Source organism: Nannobrachium achirus (assembly GCF_963921795.1).
Source record: "Nannobrachium achirus genome assembly, chromosome: 3".
Taxonomy (NCBI): domain Eukaryota; kingdom Metazoa; phylum Chordata; class Actinopteri; order Myctophiformes; family Myctophidae; genus Nannobrachium; species Nannobrachium achirus.
Window position 1 is genome coordinate 32,004,795 of NC_137812.1, and position 25,124 is coordinate 32,029,918.

Here is a 25,124-nt window from a genome sequence, read left to right on the forward strand (position 1 = left end):
CAGGAAACAAGGTATTACCTCAAGAGTTTTGAAAGAAAACAAGACTCCAAGAGGTCTTAGTGTGTGCATGGTGTTCCTGCGGTTTTGCAGTATAATTACCGGTGCTTCACTTATTTATCTGCAGGTCTTGGAAGGGCAACAACTAGGCAATGCAGCTGCAGGAGATGGAACTCCAGGGAGGGAAATGACCAAGAAAGAATTCCAAACAAAGCTGTCATTGGTTTTACCAAAATCAATTGAACCACTTAAGCCCTATACTGTAGCTACTTTGTTGTACGACAGCAAAATAGCCGAACTATAATCACACAATGCGTTGCATCAGTTTGTAATGTATATCTTCCATTTTTCTCCTATAATCACATGCCCAGAATAGGGACACCAGGTTCAAAGTGGTTCAGTTCAAGTGTATTTATTGCCAAACTACAATACATGTACAGTTCACATACACAGAATGAGGTGTCTGCATTTAACCAATTAGGAGCAGTCAACAGCAATTGTCCGATGCTTGCTTGAAATAAAGTCACACAAACCAGCTCACCAGGAGAGTCAGTAGTAGGCACTCAGCCATGCCATGTGACACCCTCACATTCTTCTTCCATTCTTTCTCACTGGACAAACCTGAATTCTTCAAACACTGTTTGCCATTCAGCCACACACAGTTGCAATCCCGGAATTGCAGTGCACTATAAACACAGCCTTCCACCAGGCTATAATGTACAAAAACCCCTTATTAGGATTTGTAGAGGTATAACTTACTCATGGCTTATTATAAAAACAGCATGTGATTATCAACCTCACAAGTAATCCAAGCTCCTTACCCACATTGTTAAGACACAGAAGCACATTCAGCAATGTAATAATAACACAGTTTGTGTGCACAGTAAATGTCTATCTACCATAGATATGTATGCAGTCTATCTCTGTGTGTGTGTGTGTGTGTGTGTGTGTGTGTGTGTGTGTGTGTGTGTGTGTGTGTGTGTGTGTGTGTGTGTGTGTGTGTGTGTGTGTGTTAGCATGCGTATGTGCGTGTGTACTGATAGTGTATAATAAGATACACACTGTGTATACATTTTGTATCACATTTACACAGTGCATGAGTAGCACACATAAGCTAATTATACAAACTCAGTGGCATGGAAGTTTGTGCATGTGTCTAATGTATAGCATAGCACATGCAGCTAATTGCAGCCTTAAATAGGCCTCTTATGCCAGTACAAAGCATTGGCCTGCATTCAAAGCCACATAATAAACCCATGGAGGAACACAACTCTAAAAATAGCCAGTCATTTCAAAAAGGGAGGAAAAAAGGGATAGAATAGATGGGATGTGTGCGTGCATGCGTGCATGTGTGCGTGCGTGCGTGCGTGCCTGCGTGCGTGCGTGCGTGCGTGCGTGCATGTGTAGGGAGATACATCTTGGATTAAGAAAGACCCTCTATAGCTGTTTGCAGATGCAGTGGGTGTTTTCAGTGATACGTCCTGGTGTTGTTAGAGTGACCTAATGAATCAATCTGATAATGTTACCTAAACACTCTGCCACGAAAGTATCTCTGTGTGTGAATAATGAGAATGTAGAGAGAGAGATATAGACTGGCACAGTTATCCAGAAATCTTTTTGTCAAAGTTACTGTAAGAGCCAATCATTATTATTTGAGATAAAGAACACTTCTAGCTAAAAAGGTTAAAATGTTATTGCTGGTAATTTGATTACATTTCATATTACATGACACAAGTGTCACTTAGTTGATTGATAGCCTGCTTCAAGTTTGTCCTAATTGTGGCACCAGAGGAAAGGTCACTGGGAACCCCCCGCCAGCCCATCTGACAAACCAACATGGCCATTCTTAGAGCACCGCTGCTAGCGCAACAAAGAATACTCAATTCTGGTACATTATTCCAAAATGATTCCAACATTCACCTACTACTGTCTAAACAAGAGGTGTGCTTCTTCCATGTCCGAAAGGTTTCCAATTTACCAGAGCTCCACAGGGAGACGTGTTTAGACCATTATGGGATAATCCAATGGCTGCTTAACCTAACAGCACAGTGGTCAATAATACTGTAGTGTCAAGAGTGTCTGACACTCAACTGAACGTAGCGGGTGGAAGTCCCCTGGAGTCTTTAACCACAATATTTTCTTTTCTTTCTTTCTTCTTTCAAAAACAGGCAATCCATATTTTTTAAAATATTAATACCGTATATAGGCCTACAGTATTTATAAAAAATAAATATATTATATATACAGGGATGTTTAATATGATATATGCGTGTATATGTTATTCATATATATATATATATATATATATATATATATATACATACACACATACGGTACATATGATATGTGGTGATAAGTAGCCTTGTCGGTACAAATCTTGATTGTTCCGCCACCCTCTAACAATTCCTATTCTCGATTCCTATATCTCGAAAATTGATTAAAAGCAGTGGTTCTCAACCAGTGGTCCAGGGACCACCAGAGGGTTTTCCAGGCGGTCCCCAGCTAAATAACATCTGCATCTACACAATTAGAGAATGTACTGTAGAAGAATTGTTATTTTGATCAACATTTGTCTGCTATCTCTCCTATGGTACCACATCAATACAGCATGGAATTGTGGACAAAATCTTATCCAACGATAACAAAATAGCCTAAGATTGGAGTATGAGAGGCTAAATCTCGTCAAATGGTGGTCTGTGGCTCAAATGCAGAATAAATAATCGACCTTGAAAAGGACGAAGGCATTGGCTGGGATCTCAGCACATAATTGTGTGTCTTCAGCATTGAGGAAAAAGAAAAAGCAAGAATAATTTAGAAAATGAATTATGCATGACAACTGCCATGGTATATCATTCTGAATATAATATATCATTTTTTAAAGTATCCAGTTCCAGTACATCTGGAGTCAATTGTGAGACAAGGTGAAGAAGGGTTAAGGCTTAAGGCAAAGAAGAGAGCAAAGATATACAATTGTACTGCCAAGGCTAGAAAGAGACCTACAGGGTCTGTTTCACGGTGGTGTGAATAACTAAGTACATGTACTCAAGTACTGTACTAAAGTGTTGTTTTTTTTTTTTTTTTTTTTTAAAGATTTGTTTTTGAGCTTTTTGCCTTTATTGGATAGGACAGTAGACTGACAGGAAATGTGGGAGAGACAGGGAATGACAGGCGGCAAAGGTCGCCCGGATCGGGAATTGAACGGGCGACGCCGACAGGCATTGATGCCGAAATGGCAATGCCTATATGGTATGCGCCGGGTCCACTAGGCCACCAGGCGCCCCAAAGTGAAAGTTTTAGGTATTTTTTACTTTCTTCAGTATTTAGAATTTGCAGTATTTTTACTTCTACCCCACTACAACTCAGAGGTAAATATTGTACTTTTACTGCACGACAGCTCACACTACAGTGCACAAAGGTTTTTTTTATACTTATGTACTTTTACTCAAGTACATTTTGAATACGGGACTTCTACGGAGTATATTATCTACATTGCCGTATTGATACTTTTACATGAGTGTTTCTTCCATCACTGCTATTTCATCTTTCTAGGGTGCGTGAAACAAAGCCAGCCAGAGAACCAATGGTAAAGATCCATCCCCTACTTCTGCACAGGTCTATCTGACCTACTTTCTCCAACTACTGATCCTTATCCGCAGGACAAACAACATATATATATCGTTGTTGTCGGGTGGAAACCTTGTATGTCCAAAACGGTTCATTTTGTATCTATCATTTTAAAAATGATGTAAACTACTGAAAATAGCCGATCTACTGTACAAGCACACAACGCCTCGCATTGCAAAGCTTTGTGTGCTACAAAAAAGCTTGCCCCATTATAGCAACGATATACTGAATATACGGTATATAATATATTCTCCCCTTTGCTGATTACCTATTCTTCGAATAGCATCTACGTGATTTATTCCAAGTTATGCAAACACATCCTCGGGACAGGAGTTTTTGGTGCCTGGTACTTTTCAGGTTCCATACTGCATAATTGATAGGATACTTAGATAGTCCTGAAGTTTTATTCTTGCTCTACCTTTTTTTTTCTTCCAAAAGGTAAGCTATACCTTGGCTTAGAGCAAAACACAACACATCCTAAAATACCTACAGTATATACCTATAATATAATATCCTACAATGAGTTTGTAAAAGAAAACTTTAGCTGTTGTTGTGAGAAGTGTTGAGGTAATGCTACTTTTACATACTGAGAGAAATAACTGGTTATAATACTTTTACTGTAGATAACTTTTGTGTTTCTGAAAATGAAAATCCCTATGCGCAAGTTGCCTTGTAAAGAAGTAGGGAATACCCAGAACCAGTGCAAATGCATCTGGATTTTCTTTTCATTTGTGCCAACAGAAGGAACAGGGAAATATGTTTTCACTGGTATAGAAGCAATGGTATGTATTGTAATTAATTTGAAAACGTAACTAACTAACTAAACGGAGTACATTGAATTGCAATGTAACAAACGGCGGTATGCTGTGGAAAATGGCCAACAGTAATATCAAGTATACCATGAGTTTTATGCCCATAGTAAATGGGCATAAGACCATTACAGAAAAACTGTCATTCTAGAATATTTCTCCATACTAGGGATGGGACGATATGAAAATTTCATATCACGATTACTGTGACAAAAGAAAGCACGATTTACAATATTATCACGATAATCAAAATCCATTTTCGTTGGGCGGAACATTTGGTAAAAAATAGCAGATCTACAAGCTCACAACGCGTCGCAACACAATGCGTTGTGAGCTTGTAGATCTGCAATTTTTTAGCAAAGACATTTGATAGAGTGAAAAAAGACTATCAAGTACATATATTATGTACTTTTTTTTCATTAATATTTTTATTGGAGGTTTAGGCACATACACATCTGTAGATATAAAACAAGCTTAAATAGCAGTATGGAGAGACAACCTATTCTGAATATAATAAGATAACATTCTTCTGGCCTACTTCCATATATGATTTTTTTAACTTTTTCTAAACAACAAATACACATTATAAGTACCTTTTACCAATTATAGAGGGTTTAAGTGGTACAGGATATGCAGCTCGGAAAATAAAAGGTGAATTGATCCCAGTGCATGACGGAGGACAATATCACGATAAATCAAATCTCCACGATACGATTATTGTGAGTGTTTTTTATCACGATATACGATAATATCGCATATCGTCCCATCCCTACTCCATACTTTACATTACTCGTTACCGAATACTGTGTTACTTTGTAAAGTATTACCAAAACACTGGCTGTGAGTGTATGTGTATACAGGGAATGTTCTGTAAGTCTGTGACCCTCACCTGTACTGTGCCTGGAAGTGTTCCTGGACAAAGCTGTGCCGGCCTCCTGGCTGCTTGGTGCTGGCATGGCTAAAGGTGGAGGGGTCCTCCACTGTGCTGGGGCCCTGGGGAGTAGGGAGAGAGGGGGAATAATTAACTACACCAGGGGTCTTCAACGTTTTCAGGCCAAGGACCCCTTAGTTGAGAGAGAGATGAGGCAGGGACCCCCACACAACCTTTTCAGAGATTCCATATAGTGTCATTGTTTGACAGCACAATCATCAGTGTATTTTGGATTCTTGTCAATTTGTGCTTCAGATATTTGAACTTGGAACTGTCAATACTTAATAAAGTTGAACTTTCAATATATACTTAGTCTGCTCTTTTTCCCCTCTACACCAAACCTCTTTGCCAAAAATAGCTGATCTACAAGCTCACAACGCCTCGCAGAGCGAGGCGTTGTGAGCTTGTAGATCTGCTATTTGTGGCTAAAGATCTGAGAATAAGGACACTATAGGGTTCAAGTGGTTATAAAAAAGGAGAAAAAAGTTTCTATCACACAAAGATTTGGAGGACCCCCTATAGTAACTCTGAGGACCCCCTAGGGTTCCCGGACCCCCTGTTGAAGACCCTTGAACTACAGAGAACTGACATCAACAGCAGATGATTAATGGATAATAATCAGTAATCCAAAACTGGGGCAGAGGCTGATACACAGGGCAAAGTGGATGCTTAAACACACGGTAGATACGGTCTCTAACAAAGCTGTGCCCAATTTGCACAGTTCTCTCTGTCAGCATCTTATACTTCTGTCCTTTTAATAGACTGCTAGGTGATCAAAGGGCTCCTTGGAGAGCCAGACCAAGATCAGAGAGAAGGGAGAGAGAAAGTGAGACACAGTAGATATCACATTATTAAAGTTTTCTGTTTCCCACCAGTCCCACCACTCACCCTCATAGGTCCCTTGCTCTTTTAGGCATGGCAGGTGAGAGTGAATCAAAGGGTGCCCACTTTTTGAGCCATTTAAAGGACCATACCGGCCTGTACTCTTGTTCTAATACTAGTAAGACACTTCAGGGCGAGGTCGCGCCACAGTGATGTGAACATCAGGGATGTGGACATCAGGGTACTCCAAATATGGGCATAAAAGGGATTTGTTCCCCTGGCATCACAGGGATCTCCATATCTCCATTTATGGGCATAAACAGGATTTGTTCCCCTGGCATCACAGGGATTTCTCTAACAGGGCATCATTAATATTGATGATGATGATCAGGGAACTCTATATTGGGCATGAAAGGGATTCTGTTAGGGTGACATCACAGTGAAGCCAGAGCGTGATGTCAGAGCGGCAATCCCATAGACCGTAAAAATGTGTAAACGTCTACACGTCCAGACAGACAGACAAGGACAAACTGTGACGTTTATTCTCATAGTAAACTGCGACCTCCGGTCGCAATAATCACATGTTTGTGTAGATTACCTATCTCAACCAAGATACTTAGGGAAAGACATCTGCTTACATCTCTTCTCGTATGACAGGTGTCAACTGATGCTAGTGGGAGTGACTGATTCTGTCATTCATACCAGGAAGCTGCAGTTGTGGAGCGCGAGTGTGCTCAATGTGGGGGAATAATTTCATGGTGCTACATTGTTTACCTGTGGGGACAATGACACAATATGACGTGGGGAAGATGAGCTAATAAACAGAGGGATAGAAAGAAAGTGGGAGAGTCTGGATTTAGAAGGAGCCACTGTGGAACTTTCCCAGTGCCTGTTTCATAATACTAGATAATTACACTCGGAGTGCAGGGTAACAGTGGCACAGAAGTACGTCAGCTAATAAAAAGGAGAGCCGCCTCTACACTCGAAACCAGTCATGGTTACAACTTACAAACATGCATGTTTTGACTTTCAGAGCGATCCCATCTCCCAGGTCCAAACTAATGCAACGATTTCAGACGGTTGCATCACATAGAGAAGGTATAATGCAGAATCTCAAACTTTGGTTTGTCATGTGCTCAAGTTTAAGTTGCTGCTGCTGCATTTTGAGTTTTTTTAATGCTGCTCTCAGTAATAATGAGGGAATATATACCACTGAGGTTTGTGGTCTTGGGTACAGTATGATATATTTCTTTGTGCATTTTGTGTGAATAGGCTTATTTCGTACACAGAGGTTGTCTGGGGCTATCAATAAACATGAGTCTGCAACTCTGCATGCATACCCAGAGGCTGTGTTTATTGTGGTTGGAGTTTCAACCACGGCAATCTGAAGGAAGTACTGTCAAGATACTACCAATGTTGAGCATCAGCTGCTTGACAAAAGGTTCCAAGATATTAGGTCATGTTTATACTCTGTTTAGGCAAGGCCCTTCATCAAATCAGATCACCTCACCACAGAGACACACTATTGGCAGAAAAGATGTGGCAAGTGCAAAGAGGCAATACTATACTATACAGCGCACATGAAATTGGAAACACGACTAAGACTGTCCGACAACCGTGAAAATGCTTAATTTAGTAATATCATTAGAAATCAAAGAGACCATTATAAAACCCATTCCACCTCAGACTGCCAGCTCCTTTTTTTTATGATTAGTATTTTTATTCACTTTTTCAAATTTTCAAACACAAAACATACAAATCCAAACACAGTACATGAAAAAATAAAAAACAAATACAACAACAAGAAATTAAAACAATAATACCCGGTTCAAGCACACAGAGGCAATTGGAGAACCACAGCTAAACCAACACGTTACTAAAATTGTATACCAGTAGGTATGTCTCGCCCACAAGCTTAGAACGCTTCAGAGTCCCGCAATATGAAGATGGTAGTGACCCCATTTCAGTTCGTAAAAGTCCATCCTGTCATGTAGCCTGTACGACAGTCTCTCATATGAGGATAGTTGGCCTACTGCATTGACCCAATGAGACAGTGCTGGAAGAGATGAAGCTTTCCAGTCCTTGATCAGCAGCCTCCTTCCTGCCATTAAGTTTGTATCCATTCTGCTAAAGGGGGGGCAATGTTTTTCAGAATCTTAGGGTCTCCCAGTATAAACAAACTAGAGGTGAATGAAATCGTAACTCCTGTTATTTCCCTAATTTTCTCATGTATGGCCTGCCAGTAGGCCTGAGCCTGCGGGCAGGACCAGAGCATATGTACTAAAGTTCCATCCTTATCTTGACACCTCCAGCACTCTGAATTTTCCGTAAGACCCACCCTATGCAGTCTCGATGGAGTCCAGTATATCCTATTAATGATTTTGAATTGGATCAGTCTTGTACGCAATTCCCTTGACATTTTTCTACAGTTCTTAAGAATTTTGACCCAGTCTCCATCCGTGATGGTCATTTCCAGATCCCTTTCCCATGGTATCTTAGCCGCTAACATACTTGGGTCAGAGACTTCCAGTAACATGACATAATATATAGAGGCCTCGTGACCCAACCCAAATATTTTTAGAATCGTTTCTACAGTGACAATTTTGGTGGGGGGTGAAGATATCGATCCAAATGTTTTCCTCAGAAGGTCTCTTAACTGGAAGTACCGCCACAAATGATACGTGGTAGACCAAATTCCTTTCTCAGGTCCTCGAATGATTTTAAGATGGAGTCCTGGTATAAATCCCCCAAAGTTAAAATACCCTTTTGATGCCAAGATTCCCAATAAATGGGCTCCTTATCTATGCGTAATTTGGGATTAAGCCAAATTCCGGCTGACCAATGGAGATAGGGTTCAAACTTAAACATTCGAGCTACTTTCTTCCATACCCAATCAATATGTGAAACAACAGGATGTGATCTACTCACTATATCCAGTTTGGTTGACAGAGAATTAATGGGTTTAAGAGGTGAACAAAGCGCTTCCTCAAGACTGAACCACGGTGGGGCCCTTTCTGGTGGGAGGGACCATTGTACCATATGTCTCATAGTGAATGCATAGTGGTACAGGAGAGGGTTGGGGACGCCAAGCCCTCCCCTGTCCACCGGTCTCTGCAATTTCTGCAGTCTCATTCTAGGACGTTTACCATTCCATAAGAACTTATTACAAATTTGGTCAAATTGTTTAAAATAATGTAATGGGATTTTAACAGGTAATACCTGCAATAGGTAGTTCAGTCTTGGAGCACAGTTCATCTTTATTACATTAGCCTTTCCCCACATGGACAGAAACAAAGAAGACCACCGCTCAAAATCAGTCCGTATTTTATCCAGAAGAGGTTCAATGTTAATCTTGACCAGGTCCTCCAATTTGGGTGGAAAAGTTATTCCCAAGTACTTAAGACCCTTCTGGGGCCACTTAAAAGAGCCTGATTGAAATAAAGTCTTAGGACAATAAGGGGTGAGAGGAAGGGCTTCTGACTTCGACCAGTTAACTTTGTAGCCTGACATGGATGAGAACTTTCCTATAATATCAAGTAGAGATGGGAGAGATCGCTCTGGTTCCGAAACAAATAGAAGTATATCATCGGCATATAACATCAGTTTATGAGTCGAGTTACATTTTGTAATGCCAGGGAATCCCTGTTCTTTGCGGATCGCGGCTGCTAGAGGCTCTAGGGCGATAGCGAAAAGTAAGGGTGATGCTGGATCCCCCTGTCTAGTGCCTCTACCCAGCTGGAATGGTGAGGATAGTGACTGCCAGCTCCTTTTTGTATTTTTGTGCAAATTTCTAAACCAGCGAAAGCCTATTTTGCCAACAGATGATGATGAGCCAAATGAACTACAGTATATGTTACTTTATAAATTCTGAATGTATATACCGGTATTATTTTAAAGCGAACATTTTCATCTCAAATCTTTGCTTCTGTGGGTCCCTTGACATGAAAACCACATGAACCACTGATATACATGTAGAACAGGGGTGTCAAACTCATTTTGGGTTCTACATTGTAGAAGGATACGCTTCTCAGACTACTGTTTAGAAGACCTTTGTAGAATGGGCCTGAGGTCTTTCTTACTGGGTTAACCAGCTATATAGAAGCTCTGCCATAGCTGCTCTTCCTAATCAAACACAATCACATGCCTCTCAGGTACTGCACATAGTCCCGAGGTGGCATGAGTAGTCAGATATTCACTACAACTCCACCATGGGGAAAAAATGACTGCAAGTAGTTTACAATGTCAGAAGTAGTTGGGCAGTGCTACACGGTATTATATCTACTCAATATACTCTTTGGGTTTTACCCTAAAATATCATAACAGCCCCAACATGACTGAATACTGATACTGTGAATATAATCCCAAATCAGAATTTCCACGATAACAGATTTGTATTCAGACAGCCAGCTCCTGTTGCTTAGGTAGTGCAATTGTTTTGTTAGATTTTTGACCCTTTGAGAAATAAGCACCCAGGGCTATGAAAACAAGTCCAAAAGAAGCGACTAGAGGCAATATGAGCACTTTAAACTCATACGTACATTGGCTATTTGAGTGAGCTTGTAGATCTGCTATTTTCAAAAACATATTGGGAAAAATGTGAAATATTTTTGAAAGATTTTAACAATCTGTTACGGGGTCACATGGCACAAAATGTTTTCAGATGAAAATACGCGGACAATTACATACCACGCACGCATGCAACCCCCACGCGCGCACACACGCACGCATGCACACGCACGCACGCACGCACACAGACAGACAGACAGACAGACAGACAGACAGACAGACAGACAGACAGACAGACAGACAGACAGACAGACAGACAGACAGACAGACAGACAGACAGACAGACAGACAGACAGACAGACAGACAGACAGACAGACAGACAGACAGACAGACAGACAGACAGACAGACAGACAGACAGACAGACAGACAGACAGACAGACAGACAGACAGACAGACAGACAGACAGACAGACACACACACACACACACACACACACACACACACACACACAGTTAAGCTGAAACAGATTTACCAGCCTTGTTCTGTGTGACTCCAGTGTCACAGAGAAAGGGTTAGGGTCTCTTTCCAAAAAGTAATGGAGTAAAGTCACAGTCAGATTATATAAACTGACATCTGCAGACAATGGTGAAAAGACTGAAGTTAAATCCAAGGGCATGGATGAATGGGTCTTGTCCACGATGTCTACGCGGTCAGAGTTTGATGGAATGTGTCTGTGCTTTTGTTTTTAGTAACCAAATTCCAAATATATCCGAATAGCCAGAACGACAAGAGTTCTAATAGTCAATGTTACTTGAAGCAATGGGCAGCCATACTTTTGCATATATTGATTGATTGATTGATTGATTCATTCATTCATTTTATTAGTCAGAACAGCACAAGGTACAGTAAGACAAAAAAGTCCTGGGTCCTGCCAGAGCCTTGTATTAGAGAGTTCTGCCAATGCAGGGTCAGAAAAAGTGCCTATACATCCTATCAGTATGTATTCTTCTTCGACATAGCATAAAGCGGTGCTGCTGATGATGATGATGATGATGTTGATAGACCCACATGACGTATTTGATGTCCTGTCCATTTTGCATGGACATGTTACCTAATACGTTTTTGATGGCCTGTTCATTTTGCATGGACATACACACAAAGCCATGTGTTGGAGCGGCTATCACCTCCTTTCTATGGGAATATGTATTTACCTCCCCTTGTGGTCTCCTGATAAGATTTACTTTATTATTATTTTATTATATTATTATTATTTTCAGGCCAATTTGGAAATAAACCAGTGATATACATCTTTTAATGGATGTTGGCAGGGCATTCCACATTTTGATCGAAGTAGTAGAATGAGAATCGCATGTTTGTTTTATATTTGGGTAGTACCAGATCGTGGTCGCTCCCTCTAGTGTTGTGGCTGAGGGTGTCACTCACTTTGGAGAAGTAGTTAGCCAGGTATGGGCAGTGCCACTTTGACCATCTTAAATACCAATGCCATTCTTATTTGCTTAAATACCAATCCCATTTTTATTTGCTTAACCCGTCTTCAACCCTGGGCGATCCCAAACTGGCAAAGTGTGCTGGAATATGAATTATGTGTTATTAATGCCATCAGCAGTTCCGTGGCCTGCACTTCTATCTCTAAGCTAATAATCTGGACAGATGCAACTAATTATTAACTTTGCAAGAAAACAATGCTCAAATATCAAGCAATATTTTCAAAGGTCCTGTGGGGATAAAAATGAAATAAAGAAAAAAAATAGATATTTTGCATTCATTCTCTGTTTACTCCTGCTATGAGAGGTCAAACATTGACATATTACTATCATCAGCAGCAGTGAGCCATCGCAGGAGAGCAAACCCACAAGACCTTGTGAGTATTGAGTGTCAGTGCCAGGGTTAACACAACAGTAAGTTACCAGTAAGTAAAGTATAATAAGTAAGTAATCCTCAAGGACACACCAGTGCAACCACTGTGTGTTGTAATACTAGAGAGACCAGTGATGACAGTTCTTTCTGTACAGTAAGCCACAATGTGCTGCTGACAGTGCAGTGATGCCCCGGGGAAAAGAATAAAATGTTATTTAGAGTTTTGAACTGCTGATGTAATATGATCAACATATCAAAGCAAATGTATTTAAAGTATAATGTGAATATGAATGTAAAATGCAAAGACAAGCTCCCGCCTTACTAACAGTATCAGTTACTTCCGTCAGGTTGACAGTGTATTAAATAGATTTACAGTCGTGGGAGAAACCACACCTGAGGACCACGTCTGTCCTTACAGTGGTGGTTCCCAAACTCTTTAGCTCAAGACCCAAAAGAGATATTAGATGTTTGCCCAGGACCTAAACAAGTGAAAATAGAAAATGTCTACAAGACAAGTACATACTGCTGAGGTTGTAGATCAGCTACAATCAGCTTAAACTTTTGTATTCATGAAAATTATACGATTCTTTCATTTTATTTATCAAATACTTTTGAAAAATGTTGGAATTGTTTTGAATTCATGAAAAGTTGGGAGAATTGGTTCATGATGTGTGGTACAGTATCATGACCCGCTTCCCTCCTGACAGAGGGGTCTCTATTATCATTCTGCAGTGGACATGTGGATGGAACACGTTATTCCAACCAGTTCCTTCAGGCGCCCAGCTGGCCAGGGGGAGGCAGTATAGAGAATTACTGCTGTTTTTTGTGAGGGATACCCTAGGGGATACAGAGAGAACATGCAAAGTGCAAACTCTAAACAGAAAGGCCCTTTTGCCAACCCCATCTAGGGTGTGGGCGAATCAAACCCAGGACCTTCTAGCTGTGAGGCGACAGCGCTACCGACTGCGCGCTAGACTGCGCCACCGTGCCCCCTCAAACTACAAATATTTGAACAGAATGTTTCTCTTGTTGTCCTGGGACCTCTGTAGCCTAGACACCAAACAAATCTGACGGAGCTAAAGAAAAAAGAACTCTATGTGCCATCATTGTTTGGCCCGGCAAAAACTCAGATATGTGTCTCAAATGATATGATTATTGGCAGAATCGCAGAACGTTTAGAATATTTGGTGGTCCCGTTTTCATTTGTGATTACCTACACTACAATACTTCACTATAGGTTGCGCTCTAATGAAAATAACCCATTAAATGTAACGTGTACATTCCATAATTCAATCCAATGGTGAAAGCTGTGTAGTTAAAAAATAATAAAAAATGCCAGCCTTTATGTGTGTCTCAAAGAATTAGTACAGTAACGTTCTCCCTACAGTTAAGGACATAACTAAGTAAGTCGCTCTGGATTAAGAGCGTCTACTAAATGCCCAAATTGTAATTGTAAATTGTATGGCTTTGATGTACTTTCTCACCTGAACACCTGCCTTTATGTTCCACTACCACTGTAGAACAAACTTAAAAAGTACTACCATCCACGGAACATCCTGTCTTTTAGACAGTATCACCAGCCTAGCAGATTTCCACAGGGACATTAGGATGCACTGTCAGACCAGTACCTTAGTTTGCGATGCAATTCTTTGCCAGAAACATCTCTCCGATGCTGCCGTTTATAAAACATGATGGTCCTCCCACTAGCAGAGACACGGCTCCCTCAGGAGAGCTTTGCACTTCAAGCCCTACATGAGAACATATGTTGTTATCAAAACCCTGCTGATTCCCTGCAGGTTACAATGGAGTGTGCATTCATGCGAGAGCACACTCAGGCATTCCTTTCCTCAACAGGCCCTATACTGAGAGGACTGATTTGGTTTGTATTGTGGTGTAAAGTGTGGGTGCACTGAGTTATGTTTATTTTATTATTCTTACTTTTTATGAATATTACATGCATTATGGATGTTTTTTTTATTGACAGGAGACTATGGACTATGGACTATGGTCTATTTTTTTTGTTGATGCTGTTGTTATGTACCGGTATGCACAAAACGACATTTCGTTGTATGTTTCATACAGTGATAAAGAAAATTATTTTCTTATCTATTTATGGTGGTCCTTGAAATAAAAACGTTTGAGATACCACTGTGCTACACTAAACGGAACAGAGCCTTCGTTAGTATCATTGGTAACACCTGTGAAGGGGGCCAATTTCTATTGCTATGAACAAATTGACATTATGTCAGGTTGCGGACAGACAACCGGGGATGGCTCTGCCCAGTGTCCACACAGAAACACAGGTGTAATTTTCTAATTTATCACAATAAATAGCTGAATACTGTACTGTAGTTTATTTAAGTGCGCTTATCAGATGTGTTTTCCTACACAGTATCTCCCACAGTGAAGTGTGTTGACCATGTCAACTGATAATAGGCCTGATTGTGTTATGCCTTATGGCTGTTTGCGTTGGACATTTCCGGTTAAATGTTCTATTTTCTAACTCAATTCCTGTGTGGCAAGATCCAGACTGTAGTCATCCTTATACCAAAGATAGAACTCAAGCTATAAACTGTTAGGGTTCTCTAAAAGTGTCGAAATTACTCCTTTTCCAAGATAGAGTGAACAAAAATTATCTGAAGTCTCCTGTCAAACTAAGCGTGTGTGTTTTCATACTGAAATATGCAGTATGAAAACACACACACACACACACACACGCGCGCACACGCGCACGCACGCACGCACGCGCGCGCGCGCACACACACACACACACACACACACACACACACACACACACACACACACACACACACACACACAGTTTCACTGAGACAAAATATATTCTCTAGACACACAAAAGGTGCCGATTCAGTTATCATCACCAACCTACCAGCTGGCTAAGGGGCTTACACATCACCTCAGATGCCTCCAAGTCATCCTTAAACACGTGTAAGCACGCACACACAAGAAAAAAAGGGGGAAAAACACTCCCATGGAAACAGTCACACAAACAAATAAAAGGTACAGTCAATACTGTACAGTAGTAAATGATCCCATAAAAACACACTCTCTTTCCAACTCTCAGTTATCTCTCTCTCTCACAGTAGACAGTATGTGTACTGTCATACTGTCTACTGTGTGTGTGTGTGTGTGTGTGTGTGTGTGTGTGTGTGTGTGTGTGTGTGTGTGTGTGTGCGCTGTGTGTGTGTACCGGTATATACAGTATATACAGTATATATATATATATATATATATATATATATGCGCGTATAGGACAGTGTCAGAGACAGACAGAACAATTCAGAGACAGCAGTGAGCAGCAGTGAGTCCAGGTTAGGAGGGTAAATGCTGTCCGTGCAGTAAAGTGGCTGACTCACCCCTATTCTTTCAGCTGCGGGCGGCCGCCTCTAATTCGGCCTATTCAACTCTGGCTTACAGTAACAAGGCAGTCTGGGAGATAAGGGTGGAAGCCACAGGCATTTTAAACCCTTGCAGAGATCCCCTCCTCGCTGTCCATTCATGTGGCCAAGTGTGGTGCTTTTTCTTTTTTTAATACCGGTCAGTCGTTATGATGTCCCTCTTGTCCATTAACTTTAGCTCTTTGTACTGGACAATACGTTTTTTATTGGGATTGTATGCCTTCATTGATAGGACAGTAGACTGACAGGAAATGGGGGAGACATGGGGAGTGACACGTGGCAAAGGTCGTCCGGATCGGGAATCGAACCGGCGCCGCCGCTAGGCATCCATGCCCATATGGCAATGCCTAAGTGGTATACGCCTGGACCAGTAGGCCAGCGGGCGCCCCTGGACAATCTGTTTTTGATGAGTCACCGCTTGAAAAGAATTGTCAACAAGAATGATCTGAAACTGTAATGCTGCTGGTGTAGTACAGTAGGTGATAAAACCAAAATAATATAATACAATATCATTCCCGCTGTGACTTGCGAACGCAGCGTCAATGCGCTTCATGACTCAGTCTCTCAGTCATCTTCTTTCTCTCTCTCTCTGAATTCAGCCAAACCCGACACAATCTGGCAGTTGCTATGGTGATGGTGGCAGGGCCAAAACAAAGATGGAGGAGAAAATATGCAGAGGCTCTGGCCACCAAATCTGTCTGGACAGCAGAGATCTGGAACCTCTAGGGAGAGGCTAGAGTCGAGTGGCTAGACTCTAGCCTCTCTCTCTGTCTCTCCCTCTCTTGCTATCTCTAACACACAGACTCATTATCTCTCACTCTCTCATCCACAAACTGGCAATGTTTAGACAAATAACTGATATTGGCCGGGTTTCCCAAAGCGATTTTAGCCCATCGTAAGCCCATCGTAGCTCGCGCATGGTCGTAGAGACCAAGCCCCGATCGTCATGTTCCCGTGTTTATATGGGTTCAGGCAGAGCGACTTATTTAGCCCCCTACAACTACACCATCCTTCAGATTTCACAAACAAAGTGCTTAATAAAGTCTCACACCAGTCTAAATACGGTACGGCTTTCTAAAATTACCCGTATCCTCCGTTTTCTTTAATAAGAAGCCTTTTTATCCATTTATTTCATAGAAGCCCTTATTTCATAGAAGAAATAAGGGCATCTTACAAGTAAAAGATCACCTCCAAACCGGCCCAAAGCAGGACAGGTGGAAAAATAAAAAATAAATACATTTTGCGGGACACATGGACAGATGGTCCAGTTTCGGGACTGTCCCACGAGATGCAGGACGGGTGGTCACCCTACTTACAAGGTGAGGAGCATGATTTACCACTGTGGTGTGGTGTGTGTGGGGACAGTCTAGTAAAACATAAAATCGACTACTTACTTACTTGCAACAAGATACAGACTGGAAGACAGTAAAAACGTTCAAATGACACAGGTGCCAAAACGAAGGAACAAAAGGTATTTGCCAAGAAAATCAGCAGGCAGTTCTCAGGGCACAACAAAGAGAGTCAACATCTACCTTTGTAACACTGAAGGTAAAAAGGACAGAACTGTAAATGTCAATTTACTGTCAAAAATCACACTCGTGTGAACTGAGCGGTGGAGGCTGTGCACTGCTGGGTGAGTGGAGCAGGGGTTGAGGTATATGGGTAAAATACATGCATTGCAAGGTTGCTCAACTGTGTGTGTGTGTGTGTGTGTGTGTGTGTGTGTGTGTGTGTGTGTGTGTGTGTGTGTGTGTGTGTGTGTGTGTGTGTGTGTGTGTGTGTGTATTGCAGTTGATGCTCAGGCTAGACTGATAACAGCCTCTCTGGTCACTCAGTGGTATTCAGGCTACACATTCCTCAGGCTACACATTCCTCAGGCTACACATTCCTCAGGCTACATACAGACAGACAGACAGACAGACAGACACACACGGCCACGCTATGGAGACGGTGTGACCACCGCTCAAAAATTATCACTCCAGCATTGCCTCACACTGTGTGTCTGTGTACATTCAGGACATGAAGCTGTGTAAGATTTCCCTTCCCTTGGAATTTGTTCAATTCCCACAGAATTCACCAATACAATTTGCTCTCATGAGTGTGAGGTGTGCTCTGGGAGACTTGTTGTTATCATTCAATTCTTGTTTAAAACTAGCTTCAACTGCCAACAAGTGAAGATGGATGAAAACACATTGACAAACAGGTGCGTGGAACAGGTAAGACCACATGACTGTCATCAAGCCGGTCTCTTAGGCCTAGAACACCGGGAACACACGACCTTATACGGACGTATGCCTCACACGGATAGGAGGAGATACTGAACAATGACCCCATGAGGCCCGCCTTTTTGGACCAGAACCAGTAGAACGAAAGGAACACCAGCATCACACTGTTCTCAGCCTGTTCAAACATTTTCGCTCCTGCATACCGGTTGAACAGGTTCTCAATAGTAAACACTGATTACGTAGATAAAGCCAGACAATTATCAGCGTAAAGAAGAAGCGTAAAAAAGAAGATGCGGAAGAGAGGCCCTCTTGGCTTACAGATGAGGTTTCTGAGCTGCCTACCTGTCAGGGTGTAATTAACTCCCAACTTAATTAGCCTACTCATGAGGCGACCGCAGTTTTCCCGGTGAACCTGAGCACAACGGTGGGGGCGCGGGAGTGTGGGGAACACACACCACTGATGATGGAGAGGTTATATAGCTTTATGAAATGAGAGGCGCTCTTGCCGATTTCGTAAGAGACTCGTCGCCAATTGCAAGATATTTAAAAGTTATTTAAATACTTCTTCCCACTACTAGACAAAGGATTTATATTTGTGTTATTGTTTACAACCACAATTATTCAAGTGTGGAAAGATCGCGGTTCCACTAGTTTTACTAGTAGGCTAGTAGGCTTAGAAGCCTTTTCAGAAGTTAATTTATTGTTTTCCATTTAATGATTTCCTTTATCCTCATATAATCTTGTGCTAATGCACGCAGCTGTTTTTGCCAGGCCTGGTAGGCTTTTCAGAAGTTAATTTAATGTTTTCCATTTAATGTTTTCCTTTATCGTCATCTTGCGCTAATGCACGCAACTGTTTTCGCCAGGTTTTAAGGTCTTATTTTAGTTGTTTCTCATAAGCTCGAGACCCTCCTTGCCCATCGGCCCCCACTGTTGCGCTCAGGTTCAGCGGGAAAACTGTGGTCGCACTCCTGAGAGCAAACAGAAAATCTCAACCCTATTTCCTGAATCCCAAGCAAGGCCTAATCCTATATCATCTCACCTACTTGATCATAAAACCATGTAAATTCAGTAGCCTACAGGGATATTAAAACAGGAGTGAAGGCAGACTGTAGTTGAGTCAACATGTTTTTCTGGGGCATAAAAACTGGGGCAGGTAAACTTTCAAATGAGCATTGCACCTATTACAACTTAACTGGTTGTCAAGTACTAGATCTTTCCACCAACACTTGCTCTGATGCATTCTCTCTCTACTATAAGAGAGACCTTCAATTCCATGACTATTTTAAAGGTAGTGTAAGTGATAGTTATACAGTAGCTCTATATTCTGACCTGAAAATATATTTTCTGTTTACTAGAGCTGATTAAGTTTAGTCCTCTTCTTCCTGGGTGGGAAGTAAGACTTTTACGATTAGACACCATTCATCATGCTACTTTCTGTGCCTCGCCCCATGTAAGCTTCATTTCTTTCAGCTCCCCTCCTAAATATTCATCATGTCAGAATATCAAGCTATTTATCATTTATTTGAACAAACAAAATAAAAATCACTTACATATATAAGTGCAGTGATTGCAAAAGATCTGAGAACATGGATTTGTACTACTGTGTAATGAACACTTGATGCAAGCCAACAGAAAAATGTAATGATGTATTTTATCAGATAATTTCACTTTGCTTTGTAAAAACAAGAAACGTATTTTGTACTTTGGATTCTCGCACTCACTCTCTGATTGTGGGGCGATCTCTCTCTGTCTAGGTGAAGAACTGTACCTTTGAAATGCCCCAGAACTAAAGTATATAAATGGTGTATGTGTTTATGCAGCTAAAAGAGAAGTATGCCGAGAAGAACAAAGAGGTGAAGAGAAGTATAAAAGCAGACAAAAGGAAATGGTTGGAGAACATTGCTAGTGAAGCCGAAGATGCTGCAAGAAAACAACACATGAAGACACTATATGGACTCACAAAGACACTATGCAACGAGAGACCCAGACAGAGTACAGCAGTACTAGATAAGGATGGTAACCTCATTAGTGGAAGAGACGCTATTAAGTGTAGATGGACAGAACACTTCAAGGAAGTATTTGACAGAGTAGAACCAGATAACCCAATAACTGAAGATGACGAATGTGATTTCAATGACAGAATAGAAGAGATCACAGTAAATGAACCAACACTAGGTGAAGTCAAAGAAGCAATAAAAAGACTACAGAATAGTAAAGCACCAGGAATTGATTCCATCACGGCTGAATTATTAAAAGCAGATGTAGAGTTCTCAGCGATGAAGGTACATCGACTGTTAGGGAAAATATGGATACATGAAAAGATCCCAACAAACTGGAAGAAAGGACTTATCATCAAACTAGCAAAGAAAGGAAACCTCAAAGAATGTAAGAACTCAAGAGGCATAACCCTACTCTCTATAGTGGGAAAGATACTCGGCAGGATTATTGTAGACCGCATAAGAAATGGAATAGACTGCAGGCTGAGAAAAGAACAAGCAGGTTACAGAACAGGTAGGGGAACAACAGAGCAAGTCTTCATATTACGAAACATCATAGAACAGGTTAATGAGTGGCAAGCAACACTTTACATGAACTTTGTAGAGTTAAAGTTCGAAAAGGCCTTTGATTCTGTCCATCACGAAAGCCTGTGGATAATTATGAAAAAGTATGGAATCCCAGAGAAGATAGTCAGAATGGTTAGAGCATTTTATGAAGACTTCCAAAGTGCAGTAGAAGACCAGGGAGAAATATGTGAGTGGTTTGACATTAAAAGCGGCGTCAAACAAGGATGCAATATGTCAGGATTCTTGTTCTTGATAGTGATGGATTGGGTCATGAGAAGAACAGTTAGACAGGGAGAAAATGGAATTAGATGGAAGTTGACATCAAAACTCGACGACCTGGACTTCGCAGACGACATAGCGTTTCTCTCCTCTACAAAACAACAGATTCAGAATAAAACAACACAAATGGATGAAGAAGCTAGGCGAGTAGGACTTAAGATAAATATACAAAAAACAAAAACAATGAGGATTAATGCAAGAAACCAGGAAAGAATTCAAATCAATGGACAAGACATTGAAGAGGTAGAGCAGTTCACTTACTTGGGAGCCACAGTTTGCAAAGAGGGAGGCGGCATGAAGGATCTGAAGAACAGACTATCAAAAGCAAGAGGTGCATTCATCAGACTTAGAAAGATCTGGAGCTCTAACAGCATCACAAGAAGAACAAAGCTAAGACTGTACAAGACGCTAGTGGTGCCAGTCTTGCTATACGGATGTGAGACATGGAAAATGAACAAAGGAGACAACAAAACAGTTGATGTGTTCCATAATAGATGCCTACGCAGAATACTCCGTATACACTGGCAAGATCACGTCAGAACTGAGGACCTGCTAGAAAGAGCTGAGATGAAGCCACTGAGTGAGGAAGTGAAGCTACGTAGATGGAAGATGATTGGACACATACTACGGCAAGACCATAACAACGACTGCAACATAGCAATGACATGGGCACCAGAAGGGAAAAGGAGAAAAGGAAGACCAAAGACCACCTGGAGGCGTACTGTGGAGAAAGAAAGAAAAGAAGCAGGATGGACATCATGGTCTGAAGTGAGGACTGCAGCAGCCGACCGGGAGAAGTGGAAGAGCTCTGTGAAGGCCTTATGTGCCACAAGGCACGAAGTGGATAGGTAACAGGTAACATGTGTTTATGAAATCTCATGAATTTTGTCAAATGGGTCCTCCTAGCTGGCAAGTAGGATAAATTATAATAGATGGTGACTTTAGAACCCTTGAGTTTCTGTACTTGAATGTTATTGAGCTTACGTGCATGCACACACGTGTGTGTGTGTGTGTGTGTGTGTGTGTGTGTGTGTGTGTGTGGGTGTGTGCGCGCGTGTGCAATGGGGTGACAAATGAAGTCATCAAGGGCATCCCTGTCTGTTCCTGTGAAATGTGTAGAAGCAGGTTAAGTGCCCAGGTCCTTTGAACTAAATGCTACACACGCGTACGCGTACGTACACTTGTGTACATGAACAGGACACCAGAAACAGGAGAGAACAGGAGGTGGCCAACAGGATGTACCCACTTAAAGAGCTTGGATCAATCCCTGGGCTAGTATTGCTGGATAAATCTTCTCTCTCTCTCTCTCTCTCTCTCTCTCTCTCTCTCTCTCTCTCTCTCTCTCTCTCTCTCTCAGCTCTACTAGTACTCTCCTATACCCTTAAGACATATTTAATAATTCACAAAGCCCCCACGGCATAGTGCTTCACTCACCATGCCACTCTGAACAGCACAGTGACTTCTTTATACAAAGTGCCTGCTGCCCGCAAACCATGACTTATGTGGAGTGTTCAATCCCCTGTCATACTGTAATATTCTGTGCCCACTTGTGGCCTTGAAGAAAGCCAGCGAACTCGACGACACAATAACGTGCAACAAAATGTCCTGATTACCGCTGGATGTCACGGTGGGAGTACAGATGAGGGTAAGGACTGACAGGAGCTCCTTCTGTCTGAAGTTCCTTAAACAAATGTCCCACCAGCTGCACCAAAGAGCTTCCAAAGGGAAGAAGTGGCTGCTAATTGGTAAGTAATATTGGTGAAAGAAAGAAATATTCAGGCATAAACAGGGAAACAATATCACAGGCACATATATTTGTATTGGCTGTGTATTCCCAAGGATTACCTCTGAATGACCTCCCCTTTCAATCCACAAAAAAATAATAAAAGAAAACTGCAGCTGTAGCATATTCTTCATGTTTGTCTGTCTGTCTGTCTGTCTGTCTGTCTGTCTGTCTGTCTGTCTTCTTTCTTTTCTTTTTTAATTGAAGAAGGCAAATAAACCAACCTCACACACTCTGTTATGTTTTGAAAAAAAACCCAGAAAAAAAACACTTTACTGGCAGGCACCCTCTCCTCTCAGAACATGTCGTTTGTCTCTTTTGATTTATTGCTTTCAATTAATTTCTGAAGTGAATAGGAAAAGTGGGAAGAAACGTAGAAAGAAAGAGCCGGAGCATTAGCTTTGCACAGAGAGGCACAAGGCAGAGGGTGGCGACGTGAGCCTTTCAGAGGTAATTATCAGCTACACGTTGATGGCTTCAATTCAGCAAGTGGCACAAAGGAAAGACAAGTACCTGTAGAAATGAGGCAAAAAAGCCCAGAATCTGCTATGTCATGAACTTACTTTTATCCCAATTCATAACACCTCCAAAGCAACATAAACAATTTTTTTAATTACTTTTCCAGAGCCAACCTGTAGTGCAGTGCTACACATTGATTGCAGAAGGATTTTGTACACAAGTTCACAACACAGGCATTTTGAGTTTCTCTTCTTTACCCTGACAATCTTGGTCCTGTAAATAATCATATTTACCGCAATGATGTCACAAAACACTCTATACCTAATTAAGAACAAGACTGAGATCCTACAGGTGCTAAGATTCAGAAGCAGGAGATTGGATTCCTACTTGACACCATTGTCTGAGCTAGCTCTGGTCCATAGCATTAGAAGGAGTTCTCCTTAACGCTATATGTCAGTGATGATCCGCTGTGCCATAAGGAAAGGCTGCTCTTGTCTCTAGTAAAAATAGAAAATACAATCTGAGCCCCCCGCCACACATCTAAAATACATTTCTAGGGAAAAATAAAAAATAATCCACCGGACTCAGACACTACTTCTTCATTTTTTTAAATCTTCGCTATCTCCTTCATGGCGCCAACTGCCACGCAAGTCAGAGGACCACATTAACAGGAGCGCATTAGTCTTGTTGGGTGTTATTCGGCTCTGCAGTGTTAGAAGCGCTGTTTCGTAAAATACAGCCCTCAACCAGGGAAGAGTGTATTTTTTCATTTCACCCCAGAAATGTATTTTAGACGTGTGGTGGGGGACTAGGAGTGTTATCACTACAACCATCTTTTTTTTTGGTGAGTAGCGAAACTGTATTTCTTTGTTTTTACTAGTAGAGACGAGAGGATGCGCAGCCTTTCCTGCTGGCGCACCGGATCATCACTGAACAGCTTTATCCATTTAAAAAATAACGCTTCTTGTTTCAATCTGACACTGAAAGAAGAAAATAAATGGTTCATGCATTTGTCTCCAAATGCATGGACATAATGTATATGTATTGTGATAGAACTAAGAAGCCTTAAAAGCAGAGTACAGGGTTCCCACACATCTTTACCAATTAATTTCCAAAACTTTTCCAGAATATTTAACCTGATTTCCAGGATTATACATGTATAACAATAATTCAGCTCAATAACGAGTCGCTTACTCCTATGTGCAATGCCCAAAGACAGGTAGTGTATGCCAGTGGTTCTCAACCTTTTCAGGCCGTGACCCCCGAAATAATCATACTCCGGCGCCCTGACGAGCACTAAGAGTAGAGGAATTTTGTATAACACGGTTTTATTGTGAAAATAGACGATCTACATGCTCACAACGCCTCATGTTGGCGAGGCGTTGTGAGCATGTAGATCGTCTATTTTCACAATTTCTGCCTCTAATATTTCAGAGGTATAAACCAAATCAATAACCAAAGACAATGCATAGCTATTTTTTCCAGGACCATCCAGGACCCTTGATCAATTCCAAAACTTTTCCAGTACTGGAAAAATATTTTTCTAATTTCAAAATATTTCCAGGAATTTTATGACCGTGGGAACCCTGAGAGTATGACTAGTGCCAAGTTCCTTGACAAGACCACCACGAGGACAAGTGAACATGTTCGCAGATAACTCCTGATCTCGGGAGAGGACAAATCGCAGGTTGAGGAAGCTCTCAGCTTGGTAAAAGAGAATCGGGCCAGGGGCCGGGCTGGGCCTGAATTCCACGGACCAGGGCCGGGCCGGGCCCCACATTTCAGGCCCGTGCAGGGCTCTAGTGTGTTCGCGCATGTGCGTG

At 41.5% G+C, this 25,124-nt stretch overlaps 1 protein-coding gene across 2 annotated transcripts in view; it reads right to left on the reverse strand.

Moving 5' to 3' along the window:
• The window catches only part of usp43a (ubiquitin specific peptidase 43a), a 123,306-nt gene that overhangs the window by 78,944 nt on the left and 19,238 nt on the right, over positions 1-25,124 (reverse strand). For both annotated transcript variants that reach the window (XM_080721466.1, XM_080721465.1), the window contains exon 3: positions 5,320-5,423. In XM_080721466.1, the coding sequence (XP_080577592.1) occupies positions 5,320-5,423 (104 nt within the window). The remainder of the gene's footprint in view (positions 1-5,319; positions 5,424-25,124) is intronic.